General features: G+C 38.6%; 1 protein-coding gene across 3 annotated transcripts in view; it reads right to left on the bottom strand.

Annotated features, from left to right (window-relative positions):
• Positions 1 to 8989: 8989 nt before the first annotated feature.
• EFNA5 (ephrin A5) overlaps positions 8990 to 25817 on the bottom strand; it is a 210286-nt gene continuing 193458 nt past the window's right edge. For 2 of the 3 annotated variants that reach the window (XM_086868431.1, XM_086868430.1), the window contains exons 4-6: positions 19045 to 19110; positions 18574 to 18654; positions 8990 to 13186 (exon numbers count right to left, since the gene is read on the bottom strand). In XM_086868431.1, coding sequence (XP_086724557.1) covers positions 13065 to 13186; positions 18574 to 18654; positions 19045 to 19110 — 269 coding nt within the window. In that variant the 3' untranslated portion in view covers positions 8990 to 13064. The remainder of the gene's footprint in view (positions 13187 to 18573; positions 18655 to 19044; positions 19111 to 25817) is intronic. The other variant, XM_086868432.1, reaches the window with a different exon arrangement.

Below are 25817 nucleotides of genomic sequence, written 5' to 3'. Positions count from 1 at the left end.
AGAGTGTGAGGCATCACAAGTGGCTTTAGCCTCCCAGCTGTGTTTCTTAGCATACGGCTGGCAAAAGCTGCATGTGATGTGACAGCACAGAGTTAAGTTTGGAATAATACTTAAAGAAAAGGCTTGAAGAAGAAAACAAGGTCACTGTCCATCTGATGGAAATCACACTGAGTAAACAAATTCAGTGAGAGGTCAAAGAATTCTGGTTAAGAAAAAAAGCCCCAGATCTTTGGACCGGCAAGAGACAGTGCCTCAGAGCCATTTAAAGAGAAAGCACTATTTGTCACTGCCCTTTTCTGGCTGTGACTGTCCTCCACTCACATAACATACATCTTACAAGGAGAGTTTTCTGATTTAGGGAGTACCTATTAGACAGAATGCTCCGTTCTTCCCTTTACCATCATAAAAATGTGGCCAAAGCAAAGTTAATTACAATGTATCAAGAATTTCAAATAAACAGGCTGGGTGGGGAGAGGCAAAGGAGCAGAAAAATATTATGTTAAAATCTTTTTTGGCATCTGCCAGGGAGCAACGCCAACCTCTGATCATAAAGCTAAGATATGTTTGTCTTCAGGGGTTTTCCTGTCTCCTTGTCTCTGTGCTGAGTGCCAGGCTGACTTCATATGGGAAAACCTCCACTTGGGATGAGCTGTAGACTTGGCAGTCCATGGAATGGCCATTGCCTCTGTCTTCACCTGCATGTCCCCAGTGGGCCCTCATCCAGCTGCAGTCAACTTTTCTGGGCAAAACAGACTCTCTTTCCTACGTTCAATAGCCAGGCTTGGCACAGCATGTTCACAGTGTTCCTCAGAGCCTGAAGCTCTACTGAGCTGATAAAAATGTGTACTTTGTCACAGTCATGGTCACCTTCCAGTATTAAAAAAAGTCTATCATAAGAGCTTTGTTGTGCAAAGGTTTTTCAACCACACGTTTGTATCCACACCTTATGCCCTGCCCAAACAAGTTTGTCACAGGATCACTTCTGGCCACCTCTCCTGCAGCAATCATGCTACTGACAGGAATTCTCTGGAACTTGTTTACTAAGAAGTGACTGGTTGCTGCAGATGGGCAAAAAGGGAGAGACAAAGCTGGCTCACAAGGAAAAACCAATGTATTTCCTTTATTCTACTGTGGTTTCCTACCTATTCTTGCTCCCAGTCCATTCGACAACTGTGTTTCAAAATATTCAAATTCTGCCCCCAAGATTTTGTTGTACATCTTACTGGTAGAATTAACAATTCCCTGAAAATAAACAGGCAGATTACACAGCTGGGTACATACAGCAGAGTGGTGTGTGAGTCTATCTGTTAGTATCAGGACTAGGACTGTTTACAAGACACACTTTGTTTGATGATACAGTGCTTAAATTTGATTCCAGCATGCCCTCTAGATAGAATTTCTACTGGATACACTACCTTCTCTCTTAATTTAGTTGAAGACACATGAGAATTTAAAAGCCAGGGATCACAAACACACCACCAGGTGACCAGTTCAGAAAGTTCCTCTCTGTTTATTGCTAGATTTGAAACACTTGCATTGTTTTTCTCTTGCCCTTTTTTGTCAAACAAGAGTATTTGTGAATACTCTGAGGTTAGATGTGGCATGATAATTTCCAGACTTGGTATCACTCATTCTGTATATGCAATAAGCAGTGTATTGTGTTGATATAAACAGCTCCCAAATCTGGCATGCTAATGTTGCTTGCCTAATTTTTCCAAATGGAAACTACTTTTCCAATGAGTCACTCTGTGTTTTCTTCCTCCTTCAGATGATTCTTCTTGGGAACCTCCACGCCCTGATGCTTCCCTGATGCACAAGGGTTGTTCTTTTTTTCATTTCTCTGTAGAACATCCAATTAGGACATTCTTTCACTTCCCATCTCCCCCACCCCTACCCCTCCCAATTTCATTTCAAGTCTGCATGTATTCTCTTCTTCCATTGCTAAAACCATCATTTCCCCATTCCTCAATCACAGATTTAGGGCTGAGATATATATTATGAGGACTTGTCCTAGGTTATATATGTCCCTGCAAATACAACAGGTGTTTCACATGGCAGAGATGTGTGTTTTCATTCTAGTCTTGCCCACAGCAACTTCCTCAGACTTCACATTTTATTTAGGAGAAGAGGGGAAATGCAGAGGCTTGGTGAAGTACTCATCCTTCTGAAGCAGAAGCAGGTAGCAAACCGCACTACATCTCAAAACAGAAGAGATTTATTATTCTTTTGTGTACTAAACCCCACTTTAAGACAGTTTTGCCCAAGAGAGCTGGAACTAGAGCAGTGCCTAAGATTTTAATTTACTCCTTTGCAATTTTCTTGTTTGAAACAAAGTAAATAGTTTAAATGATGGCTTCTTGGACGAGTTTTCACTGAAAGGATGCAAAAAGAGCAAACAGTTGACAAGAGCAGTGACAAGACATCCAGATAATACCATCTATATATAAATAACTTGCTCCATGATACTGGTTGTGTGTCATGCATGAACCACTGGAAAAAGGAACTGTTTGTTTCATAGAAAGCTTACTGCCCCTTGATGGAAGTCTTAAAAATACTTTAAAACCTGTTTAGTTGTTTTAAACTTTTTAGTTGTAAAAAAATCTGAAGGATATTTTTCCTTCTCCATATGCTGGATGTAACACTAAATAAACCTGTACATGCAGAAGATAGCAATATGATTATTTATTTTAATCTGCATTTAAGATTAAGGTCTTCTTTTATTTCCCTGATTGTTCATCCATTAAATACATAAAATTAAGTAAAACATTTTAGAAGGACTCATTTGTGACTTCAAGTCACTTTTTTGCTTTAAATTTAATATCCGGGTTTTTTGTTGTTTTGGTTTTTTTTAAGGAAAAGCAGATTTATTTAATAATATTTTATATTTTACATATTTTACATTAATTATTAATTATATTAATTATTATAATAATATTTAATAATATTTTTATTTAATACCTATTTTATATTTAATTCATTTTTTTCTCTCAAATATCTGTGATATCGTCCATCTGACTCATCTAGGCTGCAGAACCTAGCCCTAGGCAGCTTTTCCAGGCCAGCTCTTACCCAAAGAATCTTTTAACTCCTACTCTGAGGGCAAGGCTGCCGTCCATGGCCCAGCTTGAGGCCTGACCTTCACAAGATGTGCAGTAAAATGTGGCAGGCAGCCTTGACTATCAGCCCTGAAAATCAGCCTTGAAGGACAAGTTTGGCCAAAGATCAAAGTTCAGGCAAATGTTTTTGGTATCTTCAAGTGGCAAAAATACGCAATTCAGGGTATTTAGCTGGGATCCCCACCAACACCTGCACTGAGCAGGGGTGGCAGCAAGGCAGACTGTCAGCAGCACGGCACAGGGAGGAGCCGAGAGAGAAGGGGTGAGCATGTCCTCCAAGTGGGAGTTTGCTGGTTTCATGTTGCTTATCTACACGTGCATCACTTGGCACCTGCTCCCACACATCCAGCACACCAGGGTAGAGTAAACACGCAGTAAACTCTTGCTCTAAAAGCTCAGAGGGTAAAATGCACAGTGTCCCCTCCAAGCACGATGCAACCGTGAACTTAGAGCATATCACTTTAACACTGAAGAGATCGGGCTTTTAGCAGCTGAGGATATAGGCAAGTAAAATGAGGTCTGTGGTCTTCACAGGACCTTGCAGCTTCCCTGTTTCTCACCAGACAGACCTTAAAGCATTGCCCTTCAGCATCACTGAGCTGGCACAGGGAGCTGAAAGGATTACCCTTTCCTACCTCAGCTCATGAAAGCTGTGCTGCTTTGACTTGCAGCCCCCAAACTTCTGAATCATGCCAACACTCGTCAGCCAGTTGCCGCTGAAAAGACCAAGCAAAGTGGCAGCTTCAGATTCAAATGCAAATGCTGCTGGAGAGCATCTGAAATAAAAATCGTGCTCAAAAGTGGAAGGTCCTTTTTTAGTCAAAAAACCTTGAGCTTCCTCAAAGCAAGCATGCAAGAGGTAGCTGTAGAACCAGTTGTAGATAAAACACCTGCTTTCTGCAGAGCTATCTGGAGGATCTGCATGTCCCATCAGACTAATTTTGGTGCTAGAGGAAGAGGAAGGGGAGGAAGATTGCTCAGTCTGCTGCTCTCAGGGGAATCCTGCAACAGAGTGGTTGCTATATTAACCACTTCACTGTTTTGTGCCAATCTTGTTATCTGTTCTTGTTAAAACCTTTATTATTCATGGATGCAAAAATCTTATCATTAAAGCAGCATAAATATTCATACCATGTGCATTTCATTGAGCTGCTTGGCAAAACTACTCTGGAGTACAAGAGTTTTGAGGAAATCTGGCTAATGAGACCAAAGCACAGGAAGCATGCATGAGTTTTTTATTTTTACCTGCAAATAAATGCAGAATAACTAATGAAATAAACAACCACAAGAGGGGCAGGAATTTACCAGGAAGGATGATATGCACACTTGCTTTGGCTTCTGTGCCAAGGGGAATGCAAGGCCTTTTGTAATGCAATTATGTGCAAGAACCAGGATATTGTAAAACTAAAGTAGAAAACATGATAAGCATCACTGCATGGGTTTATCCAGCTTTGTCTCACATTTAAAGTCTAACCATTAACGTTGTGCATGGTCCACACTCTTGTTCAATCCTTTCTTAAGGTAGAACTGCCATTCTTCTCCCTGCAGCTGTGCTAAATCAAAATATAGCTGTATTCTGCCCTGTGAAAGTCACTACATCTACACTCTTCATTTATGCTCCAGCTTCTTTGGATCTTTTGGATGGCAGAGATAAAAACAAAAATTTGCTCCCAAATCAAATTCTAAAAACTACCATTAAAACATCTGCTACACAGAATAATTAGCAGCTGGGGAAGACCTCTCATGAGGGCCTGGTACATCAAAATTCTGAGCTGCCAGCTCCACGTGCAGCAGCTCCAGAGTGCAAGACTTCCAAGTTGTTCCTGTTTTAGAATAGCAAGGTGAGGTGTATATTTTTAAATGCTAGTGAGTTTTGAAAACTGAGCAACATCGGCCTGATTCAGTGGGAAATCTTTCCTTGATTTCTTCAAGCACAGATCAGAGAACACCATCAGGCACTTTCCAGGTTTTCTATTTCATGTTTTTAGGAATTTCCACAAACAAGCAAGTCTACTCACAGGCAGTTTACACTAGTAACTACTTTCTCTGCTGAAAGTCTGCTGCATATTTCCCACTGCTGCTCAGCCATCTGTGACTGAATGAGCTCTTTCTTCCCCACCCCTTCTCCACCCTCATTGTAGTAGAACAGAAGCACTGGGATACATGCAGTGCTATGTAATGCACAGCATGCCAAGTTTCCACTGAAGCATTCACACCCAGCCAAAGGCTTGATTCTTCTGACCCTCCTCAGACAAGGATAGTTGCTGCAGGATCACAGCTTGTCATCTGCAATATGTAACACTCCATTTATTCCCAACACCCAAGTGTAAATGGGTTGGGACTTCAGTATCACATCAGGGTTGCCATGTGCCTGTGCCCCAAGATGCTTTGCTTCTGTTTTGTTCAATTTCTAGACTTCTTATTGTTTTGTACAGCTATAGGTAAAGTGGCAGTGAGGAGAGAAAAAAACAAAGCCTCATAAACTTCTTGGACTAGTAGTCTGTGATTAGTCAAGTTGAGACACCCTAACTTACAGTACATGAGAACAAAAGGCACAGTTGGTTCTCAGGAGAACAAGAATTCAGAGGGATACTTATACCTTCTGTATCCTATCGTATCCTATCTGTAACCTATCCTTTTACAAGTACCATCTGCTTCAGTATTGTCACCAGCGCTTTGACTGTGGATAGATAACTGCAATTCAAGGCTAAAGTTTGTACTGGAAAGTATCTATTGGTAAGTGGGCAAGTCCCACAAAACAGCACTTGGGGGACCAGGCTTTGAATGTAAGAACTGAGGGACTGGCTGTGTCCAAGAACTGCGACACTTGGGATTGTATATACAGCAGGAGGTACCTTCCATCCTTCCAAGATACATTACAAGGTGGAGAGGCATCTAGAGGCATCTAGAAATTGCTCTTGAATGCTCTTAATCTTGAATGCACTGTATGTATCCACAAAGTGCTAGGAAAACAGAAAAATCTTCCTTTTCCCCTCCAAACACAGACCTAGCTTACCACCCTGCAATTTCTCATATTTATACTTCTCCTTATGTAATCAAATGACATGAGAATTTGCTGGAAGAACCATCACAGGAAAAATGAGCATTTCAAGATGTGCTGGTGGCTGCAAGAGTTATCTTGTGGTTTGAATTCTTCCAAATGAAATATGACTGACAGTATTAGCTAACAGATTCATCTAGGGGGAGGGAACCAACAGAAAGCCTACTTAGCACAACAACTTTGGTAGTACTTTTTAAATTTTCTTACAGTTTACTTTTTCATCCAACAAGGACTTTGTTTTAAAAGCTTCCATGTGGTGTAAGGGAAAATTTCAACAAAAATTCAAATTGGTGATATTTCAGGTTGTTTGATTAGCAGAAGCTAATTAAATGTGCTGAAAGCAAACATAAACAGCCATGTATAAGAGCTATCCTCACTGCAGCAGGTACAGTGAAGACTCAGTCTTGTTTTGGGCTCTTATGCATATACCTGTAATAAAAAGTTGAATCAATAAGGGCAAATACTAGCAAAAATGAAAGTTATAAGGAAGGAGGCACTTTTTATTTCTGTGGTGTTAAAGCCTGTATAAAATTTGACCATCCCAGCTGGTTACCATATCCCTAACCTGTATAAATCAAAGCTTTGTTTTAAATGAATAAAATCACTTTGGCACACAACCATATTATAGCAGTATGATGCATGCCTGAATATTCCTAAGAATGTCCTCAGAGGTACTCTGTGAGCAGAAATATTCTGCAGAAGGGATGATGAGGGAGTACAAAGGCCCATTGTGCACACTAATGTAGAAAAATGAAATCAAATACCATTCTCAGCAAAAGCAGAGTGTCTTCTTAGCAAAGGCTATTAAGTGTGTCAGACCGCAGGATATTTTCTGGACATGGCTATTATGTTAAAACATACTGAACATGTGTCACTTATAACCCTGTCCTGGCTGTAACATCACAGCTCCAGAGGAAAAAAAAAGGTGCATCAATTCTTTGTATCAAATACTCAGACACACTTTTCTTCTCACTAAGCTGTCACTTCTCATTTTTAAAGAAGGTTAGAATAAGTTACAATTAGTATTTGCTGTCCTGTCAACTAATTAAATATAATAAAAAGCTTTCTATGAGTTTAATGCTAACACAGTGTAATTACAGCAGTTCTGAATGCACAGTGCATTTATTACATCTTTTGGTATTTGCTCCGGTTGGGGGTTAGGTGTTCTTCCTTTTGCTCCTTCTCACCTATAGAATTTTTCCCATTACTTGCAGGGAAACCTGACTGCTGGTACTGAGTGGGTGCTTGAGAAACACAGAGAGTTTGGCTGGCCCAGGGGGAAGGAAGGGGGGCAGGTAAAAGGGAGGGTGGGGCAGCTGCTGGGAGCTCAGTTCTTCAGCTTTAGAGCAGGACACACTCAGAGCTGTTGTTGCTTGAGAAAAGAAAAATCCATAACCATAACCCAAATGGAGCTGCTTCTCTTCTTCGTCTTCTTCGTCTTCTTCTTCAATGGGCTCCCTCACCCCCTGTCCTGCCGGGACGTGTGGCAGTGCCAGGCACCACCACAAAGCTGCTGATCCACCTCAGCCACTGGCCCAGGATCTCAGCTCATCCCTGCTGTTCCAGCCGACTGTTCCTCAGAGCCCTGCAGGAGCACCGGGACTGACTGCCCGAGGGGTTTGTGAAAACAAAGCCTCTCCTCCATCCCTTCCTGTCTCAGCCGAGAAAGCTGTCACGGGGTCCCTGGTTCTGTTTTCTTGCTAATGCTGTAGTTATTGTTGTTTGTTTGCCTGGTTATACTAGTAAAGAACTGTTATTCCTATCCCCAGATCTCTGCCTGAGAGCCCCTTGATTTCAGAATTATAATAATTCGGAGGGAGGGGGTCTACATTTTTCATTCCAAGAGAGGCTCCTACCTTCCCTAGCAGACACCTGTCTTCCAAAGCAAGACAGCTCCTCACCTTTTATGACCTAAATTCTCAGGTTCAACCTGTCATATGAGTAGTGAGCAGACACTGCCAAAGACAACTATTTCAGACCTAAACACAAGTCACCACCAATATAGACCTGTACTTTTTGAAAGGCACTATTAAATCAGCCTTTGGAAGCAGGGTGGAAGGAAGGAGGAGGAGAAAGCAATCCAAATTCTTGCTTCCACTTTTCTTCCCCTTCCTTTCAGGAAGAACCCTTGGTCAAATTCTCCCATTCATTAGGCTCAGTTGGTCTGAGTTTTTTTGGTAAAGAAGGATATGGCTGATATTTCAAATCCACTTTCAACCTCACCCCTTTGCCAGTCTGAGAGACACCCTGGGGAGAAGCGGACTGCAGCTGCCCTGTTTGCACAATTCTGATGCTGGCTCTACTCTTCAAGAAGTAAGAGTTGCACCTAACAACCACTTGTTACCCAGGGAAGGAAGGATTGCTTGCAAGGCCCAGAGCAGGGCAAAGTGATAATGGAAACCATGCAATGCACCAGCATTTGGCTGATATAGCTCCTTACCCTCCTAAGTATTTGGAAGAGCTTTGAACACATTTAAAAGGGTGACGAGCAGAGATCTGCCAGGACACTGGCAATTACATCTCTAGGTACTCAGTTGTTGTGCCCATAACGTGCATTTTTCACCCATTCCTACTCATACTCCTCTCATTACCTGTGCTGTCCTTGGAAACATTCAAAGTCAGTTTGGATGGGGCTCTGAGGAACCTGAACTAGTGGAAGATATCCTTGCTCATTGTGGAGGCATTGGACTAGAAGACCTTTAAAGATCCCTTCCAACCCCAACCATTCTATGATTCTGGGTATGGTAGGTACAAACAGCCCACAAAATGAAAATGCAGTTAACTAAACAAAAATGTAGTCTAAAAGAACCAATTAAAATGATGAAAATCTTTAATTTTATTTAAGTATAATTGTACGGACACGTGTATATACAAATACAGATCTTATGGGGCAGGGGGTTTGGGTGTTTTTCTTTTTTTAACATTTTCTTTTAAGTTTATATAATGTAAGCATTTCAAAAACAGCACTCAATGAATAAGTGCAAAGAAACTGCAAAGCAGGGCAGTACAAGCACAGGACCACACTGAGCTGGACTTTCATACCCAGATGCATACACAATGAGTGTCTTCAATGGGGTGTCAAGAGTAAGCATGGTAAGCGGATTTTGCAGACTCATGGGTAACCTCCAACATGCCAGCATCTATTAAACTGTACAGACAATGGCAGCAAGCCTATTGTAGGGAGATTTGTCTCACATCTGAGAAGCTTGAGGGCGAATGCATGGGAAAAACTCAGTGATGCCAGACCAGAAACAGATCTGCCCATTCACAGCTCCAAATTAAAGAAAGGAGGAGGGTGGGAGAGGAGGCAGGGCAGGAAGAGGGACGAGAAGTGTGGAGGGTTGTACATTAAAACTGGTGATTACAAAATCCAAGTAATGAAAAGAGGGGAAGAGTTAACACTCTAAACCTCTGAAAGTGACTGAACCATTGCACTCATAAGGCAACGGATTAAGTTCAGTTTTGAGGGCTAGGAGTGGGAATCAACAGGTACAAATACAACCATTTTCCTTCCACAGTTATAGAGGAAAGGAAACAATCTATTCGACTACTCTCAGCTCTTCCCAAATTTGTTTCTAGTTCTTTTGGAACCAAGTACATACATATATCGCACATGACACTGGCAAGATCCCTTCTGGAAAAAACTACTCATGGGAAGAAATCCAGAAGGAAAACAGGAGGGAAAAAAAAACAAACCAAAAACAAATTAAAAGGAAAGAAACAAAAAATATAACAGAAAAGTTGTTATATCCCCAAAGCCTTTTTAGAAACAAATATGATACAAAAGAACAAAACTAACACAGAAACCACAGGGCTCCAACATAAGACCTTTAAACACCGAGGACAAAACGTTGATCATCAAAAGTCATGTTGTTCCAGGTCCTGACACTGTGAAATCTTGCAACAGATGAACGATTTTCAAAGATGAGTCCTGTATGCTGCAGTGTCATGGCCACTTGTCTCTCAGTTCTCAGCCATGATCACACTTGATGCTTCAAAGCTCTGTCTTGTAATCAACACGTGATTTTAATATCCTGAAAGTCTATTGTTCTCACTTACAAAAGACATAAGAATCAAATTAATACTTTATTATCAAACACTATATACAACAGAGGTTGCTAATAATACAGAATTTAAAGAACATAGCTTTAAGTTTTACTTGTCTTTCCTTCGCCATCCAGGTAAGTACAGTACAAAACAATATTCTAAACTAACACGAAATGTTACCTTGTCTATTGAAGGATACACAGTATCCACTAAACTGACTGATCCCTATTTTGCCTGCTTCACATTGCAATGCCCTTGGCAGCCAGGAGTGCAGGTCATGGGTGTAAGTAACCCTCTTAGGCTGGGGAGAATCAGTACCTCAGACTTGAGCAGGGGCAGATGAAGGGGAAGGGAGCAACAAATTCCTTAATTTTCAGCAACATCTGCACTTAAAGCATCCAGAGGTTTGCAACGCAACACAAAACCCACCAACATTTATGTACTCGGTATGACTGGGATTGCCTAATGCCATCAAGTATGAAACTGGCAGTGCCTGCAACGCTGCTCCCAACCATGCTGGGCAGCCCAGGGATCATCACTTGTATTGTCCCTCATCTACAGCAGGCAAGGAGCAAGGCTCTGGGACAATATGAAGGGGTTTCATCAGGAGTAACACTAGTGACAACCCTTTGCTGCAGGTAAATGTATACCTTCAACATCATTCAGAGACAAAGAATGACAAAGGAAGTCACCATTTCTACATCAAATTTGCACTACTTGTGTGTGACTGTCTGCAATTACTACATATCATTTTAATATAGTTACACATCATGCAACATTATCTGTACTCTGTTTAATAATCCATTTGATAAGGTGCATTCTGATTTAGCTCACCTCATCCAAAGCTTTTTAATTCCTACCTACAGAAAGCATTAGTGAGTGTATCAAATATATACACCTTAAAGAGAGCAAAGTACCAGACAGCCTGTAATGGGATGATGACTTCCCTCACTGTTTGGGCTACGTATCTTTATTCTGTGCACTTCACACTAGAGCAAATTTCCTGCATTCTTCCTGTAAGTACAGGCCCTGTATTCATGAACATGTATGATATCAGGCAAGCCCAGGTCATAGCTCAGCATGCATAAAAACTCCCTTTACATATCAAATTATTATCCCCTCTCCTGCCTCAACTTTTGGAAGGCTTTTCTTCATTTAAAAATAAAAAGCCTATGAAGTGGTTTCCACTAGCGGCACCACTCAATTTTATTATGGCAGAATGTTTCTCTATAATTAATACAGAAAAATCTCATTTTGCTTCAATATGCTCCATATTTTGTTTCACATGTCACTTAATTACCACAGTTTTTGTCAGAAAAGCTCTGTTTCAGTCTGGGTCTGAAATGTCACTGATTATGCTTAGCAGTCCAAATTTCATGGCAGCCTAGCCAAAAAATATCCCAAGGCTTGCACTTCCTGGCAAATTAGTTTTTAAAGTTTTGTTAGCCAAGTTTCAGATTCCTTAAACAGGGTCACTCCTAATTCCATCAAACAAGACAGTCCCATTTCCTAATTGCATCAAGGGTTACTGCTTCTCTCACATGTTTAAATAGGACAAGCATATATACTCATTCTCAGCATAAAGTATATCTAAATAATGTATTTTCTATTCTAGTGGATTTTTAAAAAAATATTTTGTTAAGTCTTTGGGAGCCCATCTAGTTTATCTCTGGCTGATAAACACGTTTCCTCAACTGTTCAAACTCTGCTGGAAGGGGAAAAGACAAAAAATCAACATTGAATTCATATTCCACACTTCTTTCCTTTCCCCCCACCAAACAATGCAATTAGACTGCCCTGGCTTCTTCTACATGTGATTTATTCCCATGATTGAGGAACTTACAAGAGAGACAGATCAAGAGAACACTGGAGATCTTGTGTCCCAAACATGTTTCCTCTGGCCACCAATGTCCTCTTTTAGCATGTATTAACACCCAGAGCAGCATCCAAGGCTATCAGCTACTAAGTCAGTGCTGGGGAAGGTCACTTTATTCTCAAAAGTGCCTCTGCATTTCAAGAAAAAAATTTTAGCACCACGGTGATTTGTTTTAAAATAAAATAAGCCGGTGTGCATTATCCCCTTAAAACGAAATAACAGAGGCACTCACACCCCCAGTGAAGTTTCCTAAATCTGACCTTGCTGTGTGCTAACATTCCAAAATATGAACTTTTTCCCTTCACCAAAGACAGCATTTCTACTTGTGAGCAAAAATTTTACTGTCGAAGACGTTTCAGGACAGTCCTATAAGAAACATTATCTTCCCCTTTCAGAATCCTGTTCATTTAGAAACTTCTGGAGGAAATGGTGTTATATTATGTCTATTCTTAATATCTCCCCTCCAGTTCTGACATGGTGACACAATGCCTTGCATGACCATCTTACAGTGCTGAATGAGAAGGCATAAATATTGTATCACAGAGAAAAACTCCCAGGTTTTCACTTACTTTCTTTATCCCTCACTGACTGCATCTGCCACTACACTTTCTCGTCCACACACAGATGACACAGTGAGCTAACAGAGGTGACTTCTTAAAGGAGAATGCAGAGGAAAATAAGAATCACTAGTGTCACTATTACAGTTTGGCATTTTCATTTGGAGTCCTTTTATTTATATGGAGGGGTTAAGAAAGTCACAGGGTAGGTAGGGGTGGGTGCTGAAGCTAGTTATCCCCTTCAAATTTTTGCTGAGTTCAGGCTAAAAGGGAGAAGAAAAGGGAAAAATAACAATTTGACATCTGCAAAAACAATAAAGTCCCTTTCCTGGGATGAGCAGTTAGGTGGATCTTTGATGTTCCAAGACCCTGGTATTTTCTGTGACAGGTTGCCGGAGCATACTGTGCTATAATATCAAAAGCATTGCCAGGAGGAACAATAGAGTTGCCAAAAGCCGGCTGGGTATCCTTGGTGTCTGTGCCGCATTCTCACCACGGGATGGCTCGGCTGACTCATGTACGGTATCATCTGTTCAAACAGAAAGCATACATTCCAATGAGATTTTGCATCCTTAATAAACTCTCACTGAGCCGACAACTGTAAGTAGATTTCAGTGCCTTTATGAAATAGGGCAATGAACCTTGTGCTGTCATTGACTTTCACAAGCGTGTAATACCTCATTATGTAATCAACTTGGGGCCAAGTCCTGCATTTCTTACTGGCAAAACTCCCATTGAAGACCAGAGGAGCAGAAAGTAAGTCTGATTTCAGCAGATTGAGGAACGAAAGATTCCTCTTCAGTAAAACACTGTGGGTCTGGCTTTGGATGTCTCATTAGACAGCAGTATCAGTCGGGAGGCAGCTAAATAAAAACACCTGATTTTCAAGTGTTGCATATGCCCAGAATTAATTTTGCAGTTAGTCCCCTTATCTGTTTACAGGTTTTGGCTCCTGGATTTAAATGACAGCCTGTAAGCCCAAGCATAGACCCTCCCCTTTCCTTGCACAAAATTTCCATTGTTTCATCTGGGGATGAGCAAGAGATGTAAGATCATTCCTTCTTTCATGAAATAAAATTTTGAAGGCTAACACATGACAGTCACCAATTTTATAGAATATATTCTCAATCTGGAAAATCTCACTACCTTTCATGATATATAAAATAGAGATTTACATATATGCTGCTAGAACTAATGAAAAAAGAACCAGCTGAGTTAGGAAAACATGCTTATGCATTAGTGGCAGAAGAAAACAAGGTAGCAAATATTAAATATATAATACATAATAAAGCCCTATTTAGTTTTTGTAAAGTTAAGATCAGCCTAAAAGGCACAGCTTGTAAATAGAAAAGGTAGGCAAAGTCAAAATCAACTTTGGTGTTGTTACAGCAGTGGTATTTTTCTCTGCAAAGGCCTCTATGTCCTCCATAACCAAAGCTATCCAATTTAGCTATTCAAAAAGCAATCAGTCTGAGGCTTGCCATAAAAATTCAGCTCTTGTTTTTCATTACTAAATGAAAGAAAAAGACAAACCTCTTTAGGAAGTGTGAAGTGGCCTCAAAATATATTTGTAAGTTTATTTTAGGACACCAAAGTTTCAAACAAAATTAATAGTATCTCACCTACTTATTGCAATAAGCTCCCTATTTTATGAGATGTCAATGTGTTTCTGTATCATAGCTCTCATCTCAAAAATTTGCACTGCCAGTGCAAATTGCCATTGGGTGAGACCTGAGCGGTTCCATCTAGAGGCACTAAGGGAAGCAGGAGGCAAGACACTGGGATCAGCATGCTCCTTTGTCATGGAGCCTTTCATGTTACTTGGCTTTAGCTACAAGCTGGCTCCTTCCCTTTCATACCCTTGACACCTAGCACAAAATCAGGAGAGCACTTAGCATAATTTAGGTTAATAGGCTCTTCAGCCCTAGCTCAGTTACACAGCAAGATGCACAGTAAACTGAATTAGCAATTTATCACATGTACTTTCTCCAGCACTAATTGATGCTATAATCACATAAGGCTTATCAACAGGTTTCAGTGCTGCTCAAGGCAAAAGTATGAAAAGCAAGCACTGATTAGCTGTAAATATGTTCATGCTTGTAAGAAAGAGACATCTCTTCTTGGTGGTGCCAAGCAATAGAATAAGAGGCAAGGGGCAGAGACTGATGCACAGAAAGTTACACCTGAAGAGAAGGAACTTCTGTACTGTGTGGGTTACTGTGTTGTTGGGTCCTTCCTTTAGCTCTGGCTCACCTGTGGAATTTTTACCCATTAATTGCACAGAAACCTGACTGCTGGTACTGAATGGTGCTTGAGAAACACAAAGAGTTCGTCTGGGCCCAGGGGGAAGGGAGGCAGGAAAAAGGGGATGGGGGCAGTTTTGCTGGTTTTCTTCAGCTTTGGAGAAGGACACTTTTTGTTTTGTTTGTTATGCATACTAGTAAAGAAATGTTATTTCTATCCCCAGATCTCTGCCTGAGCGCCCTTGATTTCAAAATTATAATTCCAAGGGAAGGAGTCTACATTTTCATTCCAAGGGAGGCTCCTGCCCTCCCTAACAGACGCCTGTCTTCTAAACCGGGACATATGTACTGGAACAGTGTCCAAAGAGGGTGTGGAGTCTTCCTCACTGGAGACAGTCAAAAGCCATCTGGACATAACCCTTACTAACATGCTCTAGGGGACCCACTTGTGTATGGAGGTTGGATTAGATGACCTCCAGTGGTCCTTTCCAACCTTACCCATTCTGTGATTCTGTAGTATCAGTGGGAAAGTCTGGCTGGAATGGGTTAAGTTGCAGCTCTGCACCATGTATGGCAAGGAGACTCTGCCTGGCATATTTGGACCAAACGAGGCCCTAGTATTTTTCCTCCAGGATTATTCCAAAGGAATCTAAAAATATCAGTGAATGCTGGCTTCTGACAATGCTACTTTCACTGATTGTCAATACCAAAAGCTGTTTCACATTTCACTTCTGAGTTACAATCTTGTACTATGGCGACACTGCAATGACAGCACAGTACTTCACAAAAGCTTTCTTCTCAATTAAAACATATTTCAAAAGTTACAGGGAAAAAATACCCCTCTGTTGTCAGTTCTACCTCCTTTCCTATATTTAAAGTTAGCTCTTCCCAATTTAGAAACATTTACTCACTGCTGATGAACTAAAACTACACAGGAGAATGATGTGTATTACCTTCCACCTCTAGAATTGCAAATAAGTCTGAATTTGCAACACTGAATGTCAACAATTTTGGCCTAATTACATCAGTGAGTCAGCACTAAAACACAATAGGGCAGAACTAGAATATAGCAGTAATAAATCGTCATTCTCTCTATCAAATACTGCCACAACTGGAACACTGGCTGCTGCTGAAAAACTCAGTGAAAAAGCACTAAGCTAAAAAGATTACTTCTCTTAAATGAAAAATACAGAGATATTCTGTGACATGATTTTTATAAAGCCATTCTTCACAAAAGAATTAATTTCCATGTAATATTAAGGGATTCCTGAGACATCATCTAGGTTTTCTCTCAATGCTGTTGCAAGGTTTCTGCACTCATATATTAAAAAAGGGATTCATCTGCAGTTATAAAAATCACTTTACAAATATTATTTTCCTTGGAGGTGCAGAGTCATAGCTGCACAGCCTTTAAGGCCACAGCCTTTAAGGCTTGGGGAAAATGGTTTACTTCATTTGAAACATTGAAGAAATTTATGAAGAGGAAAAGATTCCTGAGTAAAATCCAGATGGTCACTACTGAACACTTGGGAATACCAGCAGTACAGAAAAATTTTTCAGATCACATAGCCTTACATCACATGCTTCAGGTATAACTTTCATATGTGCACAGCTGCAATTTTTGTTTAAGGATTTTTTTCTTTTTTCTTTTTATTATTAAGGAGAAATATAGGAGGAAGAATAGGAATAGAGCCAATTACTTCCACCACTTGTGAAAGTGCAATCACTCTAGATTCCTACAAATTTCTGAACAAAATCATTGAAATTACAAGAGTTCAAAAATCACACAAACTGTGATTTTTGCAAGAAAGATGACAGTGAGCATTCTGCTGAACATGACCCCTCTGATTTCCAATCCTTCTGTCTACTGTGGAAGAAGTACCATGGCAGGCTAGGGGAGAGCACAGAACCAGAAGATGCTCATCAGAGACATGTAAATTAGTACATGACACAGAACACATGCAACAAGATCCACCAAGGCAGCAGCAACCCTAACAGGCCAACAACAGAGAAATGTGACAGCAGCTGGCACATCTCAGAGTGACTGATTATCTGATGGTGACTGGAGCAATTAATAATACAAATGTACGTTGATATCAGGAGTGGGAATTTTGTGGTATCAAACCTTCTCATTAAAGCTATTATTCCCCCTGGTAAAACAAACAGTATTTCATCTCAGACTGCAGGATGCTCTTTGTTTGATTTTGCTTGCCTGGATTGCCTGTTGCTTTCTAATGATGTGCTTTTCTGATGCTGTTAGCTAGCTTTAGCCAATCAGTAGGAAGTGAGAAGCACTGCTAAAACAAAAATTTAGCAAGTTTACTAAAATCAGGCATGTATTACTCAGATGATCTCTTTTGCAAGCAGTATTGAATTAGACCATGTTCACCAATAACAAAATGTAAAAAAGTGCACTGAGTTTCAAATTCATAGGACAAGACAATAGGAGAACATCCAAGTGTCTCCTTAGAAGAATGCTGCTAATAAATGTATAAATACAGGCAATATAAATGCACTATCCTTGCATTTAGATCTACTTAGAGAACATCTCTGATTCACAAACTCTAAATGTTGTTTTGTATGTAAAGAGAATGCTGCTTCATATTCAAATAGCATAAGAGAAAAAAATTTCAGTAATCTGTTCTTTAGGATATGTACTAAATGATATGTGCAATATCTTCTGATATGATTTGTGTATTTGACTTTAATTGTGTTTACTTTAATTATTGAGGCTTTAATACAACATGTGAGCAGTGCGTAGGTACATATAAAACAAACATGTCTACTACTACTGCAAATATTTTTCCTACATACCTACCTAATTTTAACTCCTTTTAAGTTGTTTGGGTTACTCATAACCCTAAATTATATACACTTCTATCTGTCACAAGCTTCAGCCACATAAACAATACACATGCACTTTCCATATGGAGACAAGGTAGCTTGATTGATGGTGGAAGTTAATGTAACTTTGCCCTAGGCAGATGAGGAGCACCCTTACCCCTAAGGCAGTGTTTTGCAAGAAAAGAGAAAAGCCCCCCAAAATTTCAGTTTGCTTCAATAAAAGGAGAAAAATTTGTATTTATGTATTTATCTATATATCAGTGTGTGTTGAGTGTGTGTACATGCACATATGCAAAACGATACTTTGCCTAACCAAGCATACACACAGCTATATACAATTTTAAAGGACTAGTTTCTTTCTTTTTAAACAAAAACTCAGTTACATACCTGTGTCATGCACTGACATTCAACAAGAAGTGGTCCTGTTTTTCTCAAAGTCTTTTGTTGAAACCACATAATAAATGAAGTGTCCATTGACTTTGTTTCTAAAACTTTGGGTCCAATTAGTAAATAGAGTGTGTTGCCAATATGCTGAGAATTTGGCTTGGATGGGCCAGTGGCTCCAAGATACTGTGGGAAATTTTACACTGGCACACACCAAATTTCATAAACCATGTCACCCCGAAAAAACAAATAAAGCAACATTTTTACTTCCCTGTATTAAACAAGGATACAGGAAATATACCATAAGCTGTATTAGCACTGCTAGAAATGTGCAAAAGCAGGGCACTTGTACCATGCAAAGCATGCAAAGAGAAGAGGAAAAAAAGTACTGAAGCATCAGAGGGATACACGCATTTGTTAAAAGAGATTCTCTAAGCATACTAACCTGCTGGTTCTAATGAATTTTCTACTTTGTCGTTAACATCGAAAACACGATCATGAACACCTATAGTTTTCATACAGCTGTCTATAACAAAAATAGAGATAACAGCCAAATATGTTAGTGAAACACCCTTACACTCCCCACTTTCCTTTTTTCCTTTTTTTTTCTCTCTATTTACTATTCATAATTAAGCATATTCATATTTTAAAGTCTGTGGCACTTGTCCAAATTTGTACAATTTCCATTTGTACAAAGTTCAAGAAACAACAAGTTAGCAACTGCCAAGTAATTAAAACAAAGCTTTATGAAAAATGATAAGAAAATACAATGAAAATCATAACACAAACACTGCTGTATGCACAGAACAGATACAAGATTTAACAGTAAAATAAAATAAAAATTGCTGCTAACTAGACCACAGAGTAAACCAGGTGCTAGAAAGCCACCCTCAAAAGCTTAATATGAAGAACTTACTTGCTGGTCGCACAAACACCTTTAGCTTTAGGCAGGATCTCCTTCCATTATCTGGGATGGCAGAAGCTGTAAAATGAAGAAAAAGGAAAAATAAGCAGAAGAGAACAAAAATCCAAAATATCTTTTTGTGCTGAAATAAAATATTCTTTCTCTTCTTTTCGTCTGAAGGACTAGACAAACTTCAATCCCTGAACGTAAGGACTTCAAGGCCAAAAAGTAGCTTGATTATCCAAAAGCATATTATAACTGCAGATTTTATTCAAATTAATTTCTTTATTATTTTACATGGAAGAAGTGAAGCACATGCTGTTTTCAATGTTTCATTACCTCCTTTTCACCTTTCCACACCTTTTTGTTGAATGCTTGTTTAATATGGTTTTTGCTATAATGCATGAGTCCACACTGAAAAAATGCTTCAGACTATAGAATACACAGAGAAAAGCTACTCATGAGACATTAGGCCATAGAATTCAACAACCCAAAAAAAGGATGAAAAAACAAAATTAAACCTAAGATGACAGTGGTAAAAATTGAACTGACTATATATACTTCAAGTAAAGTAGAAATACACAGCATAAAATTTCACTAAAATTTGAATCATAAAGTATGAGACAGAGAAAACTCAGTCTCTAGATGGATCTTTCTTTGTTGAGAAAATATTTATCTCACATCAGTCAAAATATGATTCCCCATGTTATACAGCTAACAAACCAAAATAAGTTTATTCCTTCTTTCTGCCCTCCCTCATCATTTCCCATTCGAAGAAATTAATTTCTAAAAATACTTACTGCATTAGGAGAAAAAAAGTAAGTGGAAATATATCTAGCCGTTATGCAAACAGTCACCCACAAAGGTGTAGTGGCAGCACCTACTTATTTCACAGAAAAAGTGCTGTTGTGAAAACTTCCTTTCTGTAACCATTCTTGATTCAAATTACAATAAAATAGGGAAATATGCCTACCTCTTGCCATCAAGGTATCCTTTGAGAACTGTCTGCCAATATTCATATATCCGCAATTCTGATATTGTATGTTGGCCCACAATTCATCATACACCAACAACTTGACTTGGCCATGAAGACTGTTATTTGTGAAAGACCATTCACATTTTTTTCCCTTGAAAACTCCTTAAGAGCTAATGCTAAAAACATTACCTGAATACTACTGCAGAGTAGCTTTTATTTCATTGCATTCAAAATCTATGTATTAGGGCAGAATAAGTAGCATTTTGGATTAAATGGCCATTACAGGAAAAGATGGTTCGGGTGACAAGATGTTAGTTTCCTCTTTTTACCCTTATTTATCCACTTTTATAAATTCTGTCCTTGTGTGTAACAAACAACTAAAATGATTTATACACAGCCATATGAACTCTTTGTCTTCATGCTAAGCTCACACCTAGACAGCTCCTCAACAAATTTGAAAAAAAATTTCCTATGTCTTTGATGATGTGCTTGCAGGGCAGGCATCAGATTTTTCCTAAAACTTACCAAGAACTAGCAAATTCAGTACAAACACAAAAAAAAGGAGCAAAGTAAGGAATCTAATGCAGGTCATGTTGTGATTCTTCATCTTGAAAGTTCTTGAAAAATTGTTCCCTTCTTTTAGTCAAAACACAAAAGCAGGTAGGAACAATTCTCTGTCCCCACAGCACCAAGCAGTTAAAAGTTAGCAGCTGCCTTTGACTACAGCATCTTACCAACTCAGAAAATTTCCCTCCACTGAGTTTACAGTAACTGGTGTGTTATTTAGGGCACACTATTTGTACTCTGTGGCTATCTTCAGAAAATGCTGTTCTTTCACTGGCCCTCATTGAATATGTACAACTGGCTAATTACTTTGCTAAGACTAAACAGGCAGTTATAGATTTCTCAAAAGATTAGAATCCTGTAGTCATGACTAAATTACTAGGATTGAGGTGAAAATCACATTTGCAACATAAGAGAAAAGTGAGTCCCTATAGTAAATTTATCACTGACAGTTTTTTTCTGCACAAAAAATATTTTGGAAAGGCATGATGTCACACATTTATTTAATGGCAAGTTTTTGCTTTGATGCTTACGTACTCTTGCTTATGCCCATAAAATTAGAATGTTTTGCTTATTTAAACTGCTGTTTATTAGAATACTCTGTTAGTCAGTGACTAACTAGAACACCACTGACCAACTGGAATAGCTAGGAGCCAATATCCCATCTAGAAACAAAATCTATTCTTTCTGTATAAACAGAAAATGAATGCTTTTTACACTGAAGTCATATGTTCATATAATATTTACACACACGTAGGAGCAAATACCAGCTAGTGATTTGCCATATTCTTGGGAAGAAAAATATTAAAATCCATTCACTGTTGAAATATTTTTCACCAGTGAATTTTTCACATTCTCTTGCAACTATAGAGTATATCATGAAGAACAGTCCTATTCCAACCATAACAGTTGCACTTAAATTATCATTCCAGAAACTGGCACAGTCTTAGTTAGAAATATGAAATAGTGCTTTTCTTCTTTCCAGAGAAATTATGTGTTGTCAATGTTTGCCGTAAACTCAGAAAGACACCTCTTTACTCAGTGTTTTATACCTTCAGAAGGAATAATAATGACTACCAAAACAAATCAAGTATCATTTTTCAGCACTTCCATCTTCCTTAACGACCAAGACCAAGGTGCTGAAGGGATTTGCAACCTCTCTGGCCTTCCTGAGAAATTAAATGCTGTTTGTTTGCCAAGGTGCATGGCTGCAATCAATTTTTTTTCTTCCTTTCTTTTCTTCCACCCTCCCTCCACTTCCTTTCTCCCTTTCATCTTAAAAGAAAAAAACGTACACCAGTGTTAGTTTTTGTTTTAAGACCAGATGTATCACCCATTGGAAAGAGTCAAGAAAGGAGAAAGACAACTGTTCCTTGTCAACTGAGATCTCTTAAAGATCTTAGAGAAGCATCCGTTAAAGATGTTTCTCAGCAACAACCATTGCTGTGTTGCTACATTACACTGAAATTAGCTATAGTATAAGCAAAGATGTCCTTTCTACGTGGCAAAATGAGAAATTTCATTTTTCTTCTTAAACAAAATCAGGTTAGACCCTAAGGGTTTGCTACGAGGTTTTTATATTTGCTCATTTTAGATATTAGCTATAAAATACAGGGCAATTCTGAGAAAACAGAACAGAACAGAAGCCTCTGATGCTAATGGAACCTGTCCCAAATAAAACTTTCCATTTCAAAAGTCATAATTCCCAAGGGAAAAAAAAAAGGCAATTGAATCCTTGCTGCAAAATAAAAAAGAAACCTTTGAAAAAACTCCCTTATAAGGAGCAAAACAGGTAATATCCACTTCTTCTTTCATTAATGATATTAGACTAGAAAATATCTGACTGGTTTCATTTGTACCAGGAAGAATCACAATTGAAAACAGAAGAGGAACTCTGAAGTGTTGCTATATTCTACATATTATTACAATTCCTGTGAAACTTCCCCCACCCTACCTCACCTTTACCAGCAACTTCATGAAAATCTCCTGAGTCCCTCTCTTAAAGAAAATGTTTTATACATATGTGTTTTATACATGTGTTACATACATTGTGTAACCTGATGGTTACACAAAGCCTTGGGGTGAGAAGAAAGTGAACACTAAAATCCCCCTGAAATCATGAGATACATTAAAACATCTCAATGATTATAAAAATGACTGGTTTGGTCTCCTCACTACTTTTTTCAAATAGGAAAATTTCACAATTGAGAAGAAATTTAAGTCATGATTTCTGTATTGTTCAGATGAAAATTCCATCTACATTACTTGAATAGGGAAAAAAACATACAATGAACTACTGTACACAGGACTAGGTCCAAACCAGATCCAAAAACAGCCTAAAAAGACAAATTAGATGGGAAAATTTCTCGTCTCTGAACTGCTTCTGGTTACCATTTTTATACCCTGTAAGGAAAGGAAAGAGAGTGATGAAAATTATTCTCTCCTCATCTAGAGCCAAACCATAAATATTTCTGTATTTGCTAGTTACATTTAAATATTAAAAAAAAAAAGTATATACAACTCCCTCATCTCACTCCTAAGTAGTTCTTGGCTAGAACTACTTAAAACACAGGGTACATTATAATATATTAGACATAAATAACAGGTTAGGTTCTTCCTCAGCCTGGTAGCAATTAGCAGAGTTATTCAATGACTGAAGAAAGTCGCAGATAGAGAACAAAAAAGTAACATATATGGAGAACATAAACAGTTATGCAGTTCAATTTACTAAGATAAATCCCAAAAACTTATTAGAGGAGTCATCAAGATATGGACATATGAGCATACAAATAAGCTAAATAAAATGTAAATGTAAAAAAAATAAATTAATTAAAATTTCAAAAGTAACTTAGTTATTAACCTGCTTAGTTATTAGTAACCTGCTATTGATGTGATAAAGGCAGTAATTATCTCCTTTTCTAAGAGAGGCGGTGGTGTGGCTAGCAAATACCCGAGTCTAAGTTTCTAACCTAAAAGAAGTTATCAGGATGCCATATTTAAAGTGTCTCAACCATCCTATTTATTGATATTCACATGTGTTCAGTCATTACCTCTGCTTGCCTTCTCACTCATTCTTAACTCTCTGATTACAGGATTGCATTTTTCCCTAAAATGCAAGTCCAGATACAGAGAAAGAAAAGAAATCACAAATGCAGCTCAAATCCTCCTTTAGCACTACAAAGACATTTAAAATTCATGGCACAAGCCACTGTGGGCCTTATTAGAAAGCAAAACTGGTTCAGTTGGAAATAGCACTCCATTTATCTAAGGCACTCCAACACCACCTTTGTTTAGAATGGGGGGACGCTGGTAAAGAGCATCCTTTCCCTATGCAGAAACACAACACCCTCACCGTGCCTCTGCAGATACTCTGCAGATGGCAATTCTCTATTTTGTATTTCAATTTCTATTACCAGTTCACTTGGAGTATTCTCTGAAGGGATTATAAAGCACTATTTGTGAGACAAGGCAATGTTCTCATTGCATTTTTGAAAAACTTGATGAATGTTTTCTTCTGCTGTCTGCTAGGAAATGCAGCAAACAGTGTCTCCTTGTAGGCAAGAACTGAGAAATCATGGCAAGATCTCCCCTCAGTTCATTGCAGATGTACTACTACCAGCACCCTCTGTTACACAAACTCTGGCACCAAGTGCTTCCCAACCACAACCACTGAACAGAAGTATCATTTCAGACTGAGAAGCCAAAAGAGGATCAGTTCTGAACTTTCCAGCACAATAAATTGAGATGCCATGTCCATACAGCTTGAGTAAAATACCTAACACTTACTGCCCAGTCAAAATCACCTGGAGAAATGCCACAAAGAGAGAACCTGTAACAACTTGGCGCCCAGGATGCTGTAGATCAGATACCCACATTTACACAGTCCTTGCACTCTCTTAGACCTGTAATTTACAGATAATCTCTTCAGGAGAAAATATTTATAGCTATGATTTGCCTCTAACCTTTTTAGGCACAGCAGCACTCTCATTAGTCAAATCTAATACCTAGGTAACCCTATACAACCTGCAAACTGTAACTCCACCAACCTGAAGCATTTTAACATCCAATATCCTGTGTCAGCTACAGAGCTTTAGAAAGTTGTTTTTTTTTTTTAAGGAGGTATCTTCTTCTTCTTCTTTAAGAAGCAGCTTATTTCTTTGTACAGAAATGAGTATGTGTGAGAGCATTAAAAATGCAGTTTTCCATTATGTTTGCCACAGGCAATATTTCTCAATTTGTGCAAGTCAGAAGAAAAAAATAGCCTATTAGTTGTTAGAAGAGCTCAGCCTTTCCCCTGTAGGTTTTCATGTGATTTACCATACAACACAAATGTATGCAAATTAGCCAGGTAAATGCAGAATTAGTTATTAATATTCTTCTCACAGTTTAGATTGGAAAAAAAGTTACAAATTTGCATAAATGGTACAACTGAAAAAGTCAGCTAGAATTAAATCAATCAATAAAGCACTCTTCTGTGTGCATACATGAACTAAGACCCATATCTAAGGGCAATAAATGAATTTTCACAATTATTTATTAAAAAATAAGTTACTTGGAAGGATTTATAGGTAATTTTCTCATGTACATGCTAGAACAACAACAACAACAAAAAAATAAAATAGATAAATACTGGTCTTATAAAAAACACTTCTTTCACCAATACTTGAGTTTAAATTAAGTCTTTGCATGCCTGCTCCTTCTTTCCAACCCATCAGCAAAAGTTTTGTTCTGGTAGCACACATTTGACTCCATTCTGAGAAAATTAAAATATTGAGTGACTATGGCTTAGAGATTCTTCAGACCTAATAATTAAGCACAATTATGTTTGATTTCAATCATACAATAATGCTCACAGTCATGATTTACTGGGGAATAAATCATGAACAATCCTACTGGTAGCTTTGTTCTAGCCAATTCTATCATCTCTGTATTTAGTAATCACCAAGAGGATAATGCAAAAAAATTACTGAGGAACTTAAAGATTCAGGAATCTCAAGCCAACAGATAGACAATCTAAACTGAAAAACCTCTTGACCCAGGACAACCAAGAACACTGATAAACTAAAAAAAAATTACTTAGAATGGAAACTAAATAAGTGAACAAACAAGCATGAAAGGTGACAGCTAATACTGCTTACGTCTTAATACAAGCGAAAGTAGTGTGGATGCTTGCATTTCCAATTGCACATTTTAAACCCCACACTATTAATAGGACACTTAATACAAATGCATATTTTGCACTACT

Source organism: Cyanistes caeruleus, chromosome Z (genome assembly GCF_971803275.1).
Source record: "Cyanistes caeruleus chromosome Z, bCyaCae1.hap1.1, whole genome shotgun sequence".
NCBI classification, from domain to species: domain Eukaryota; kingdom Metazoa; phylum Chordata; class Aves; order Passeriformes; family Paridae; genus Cyanistes; species Cyanistes caeruleus.
The sequence above is the reverse complement of the archived record's forward strand: the minus strand, read 5'-3'. Positions and strand labels throughout refer to the sequence as shown.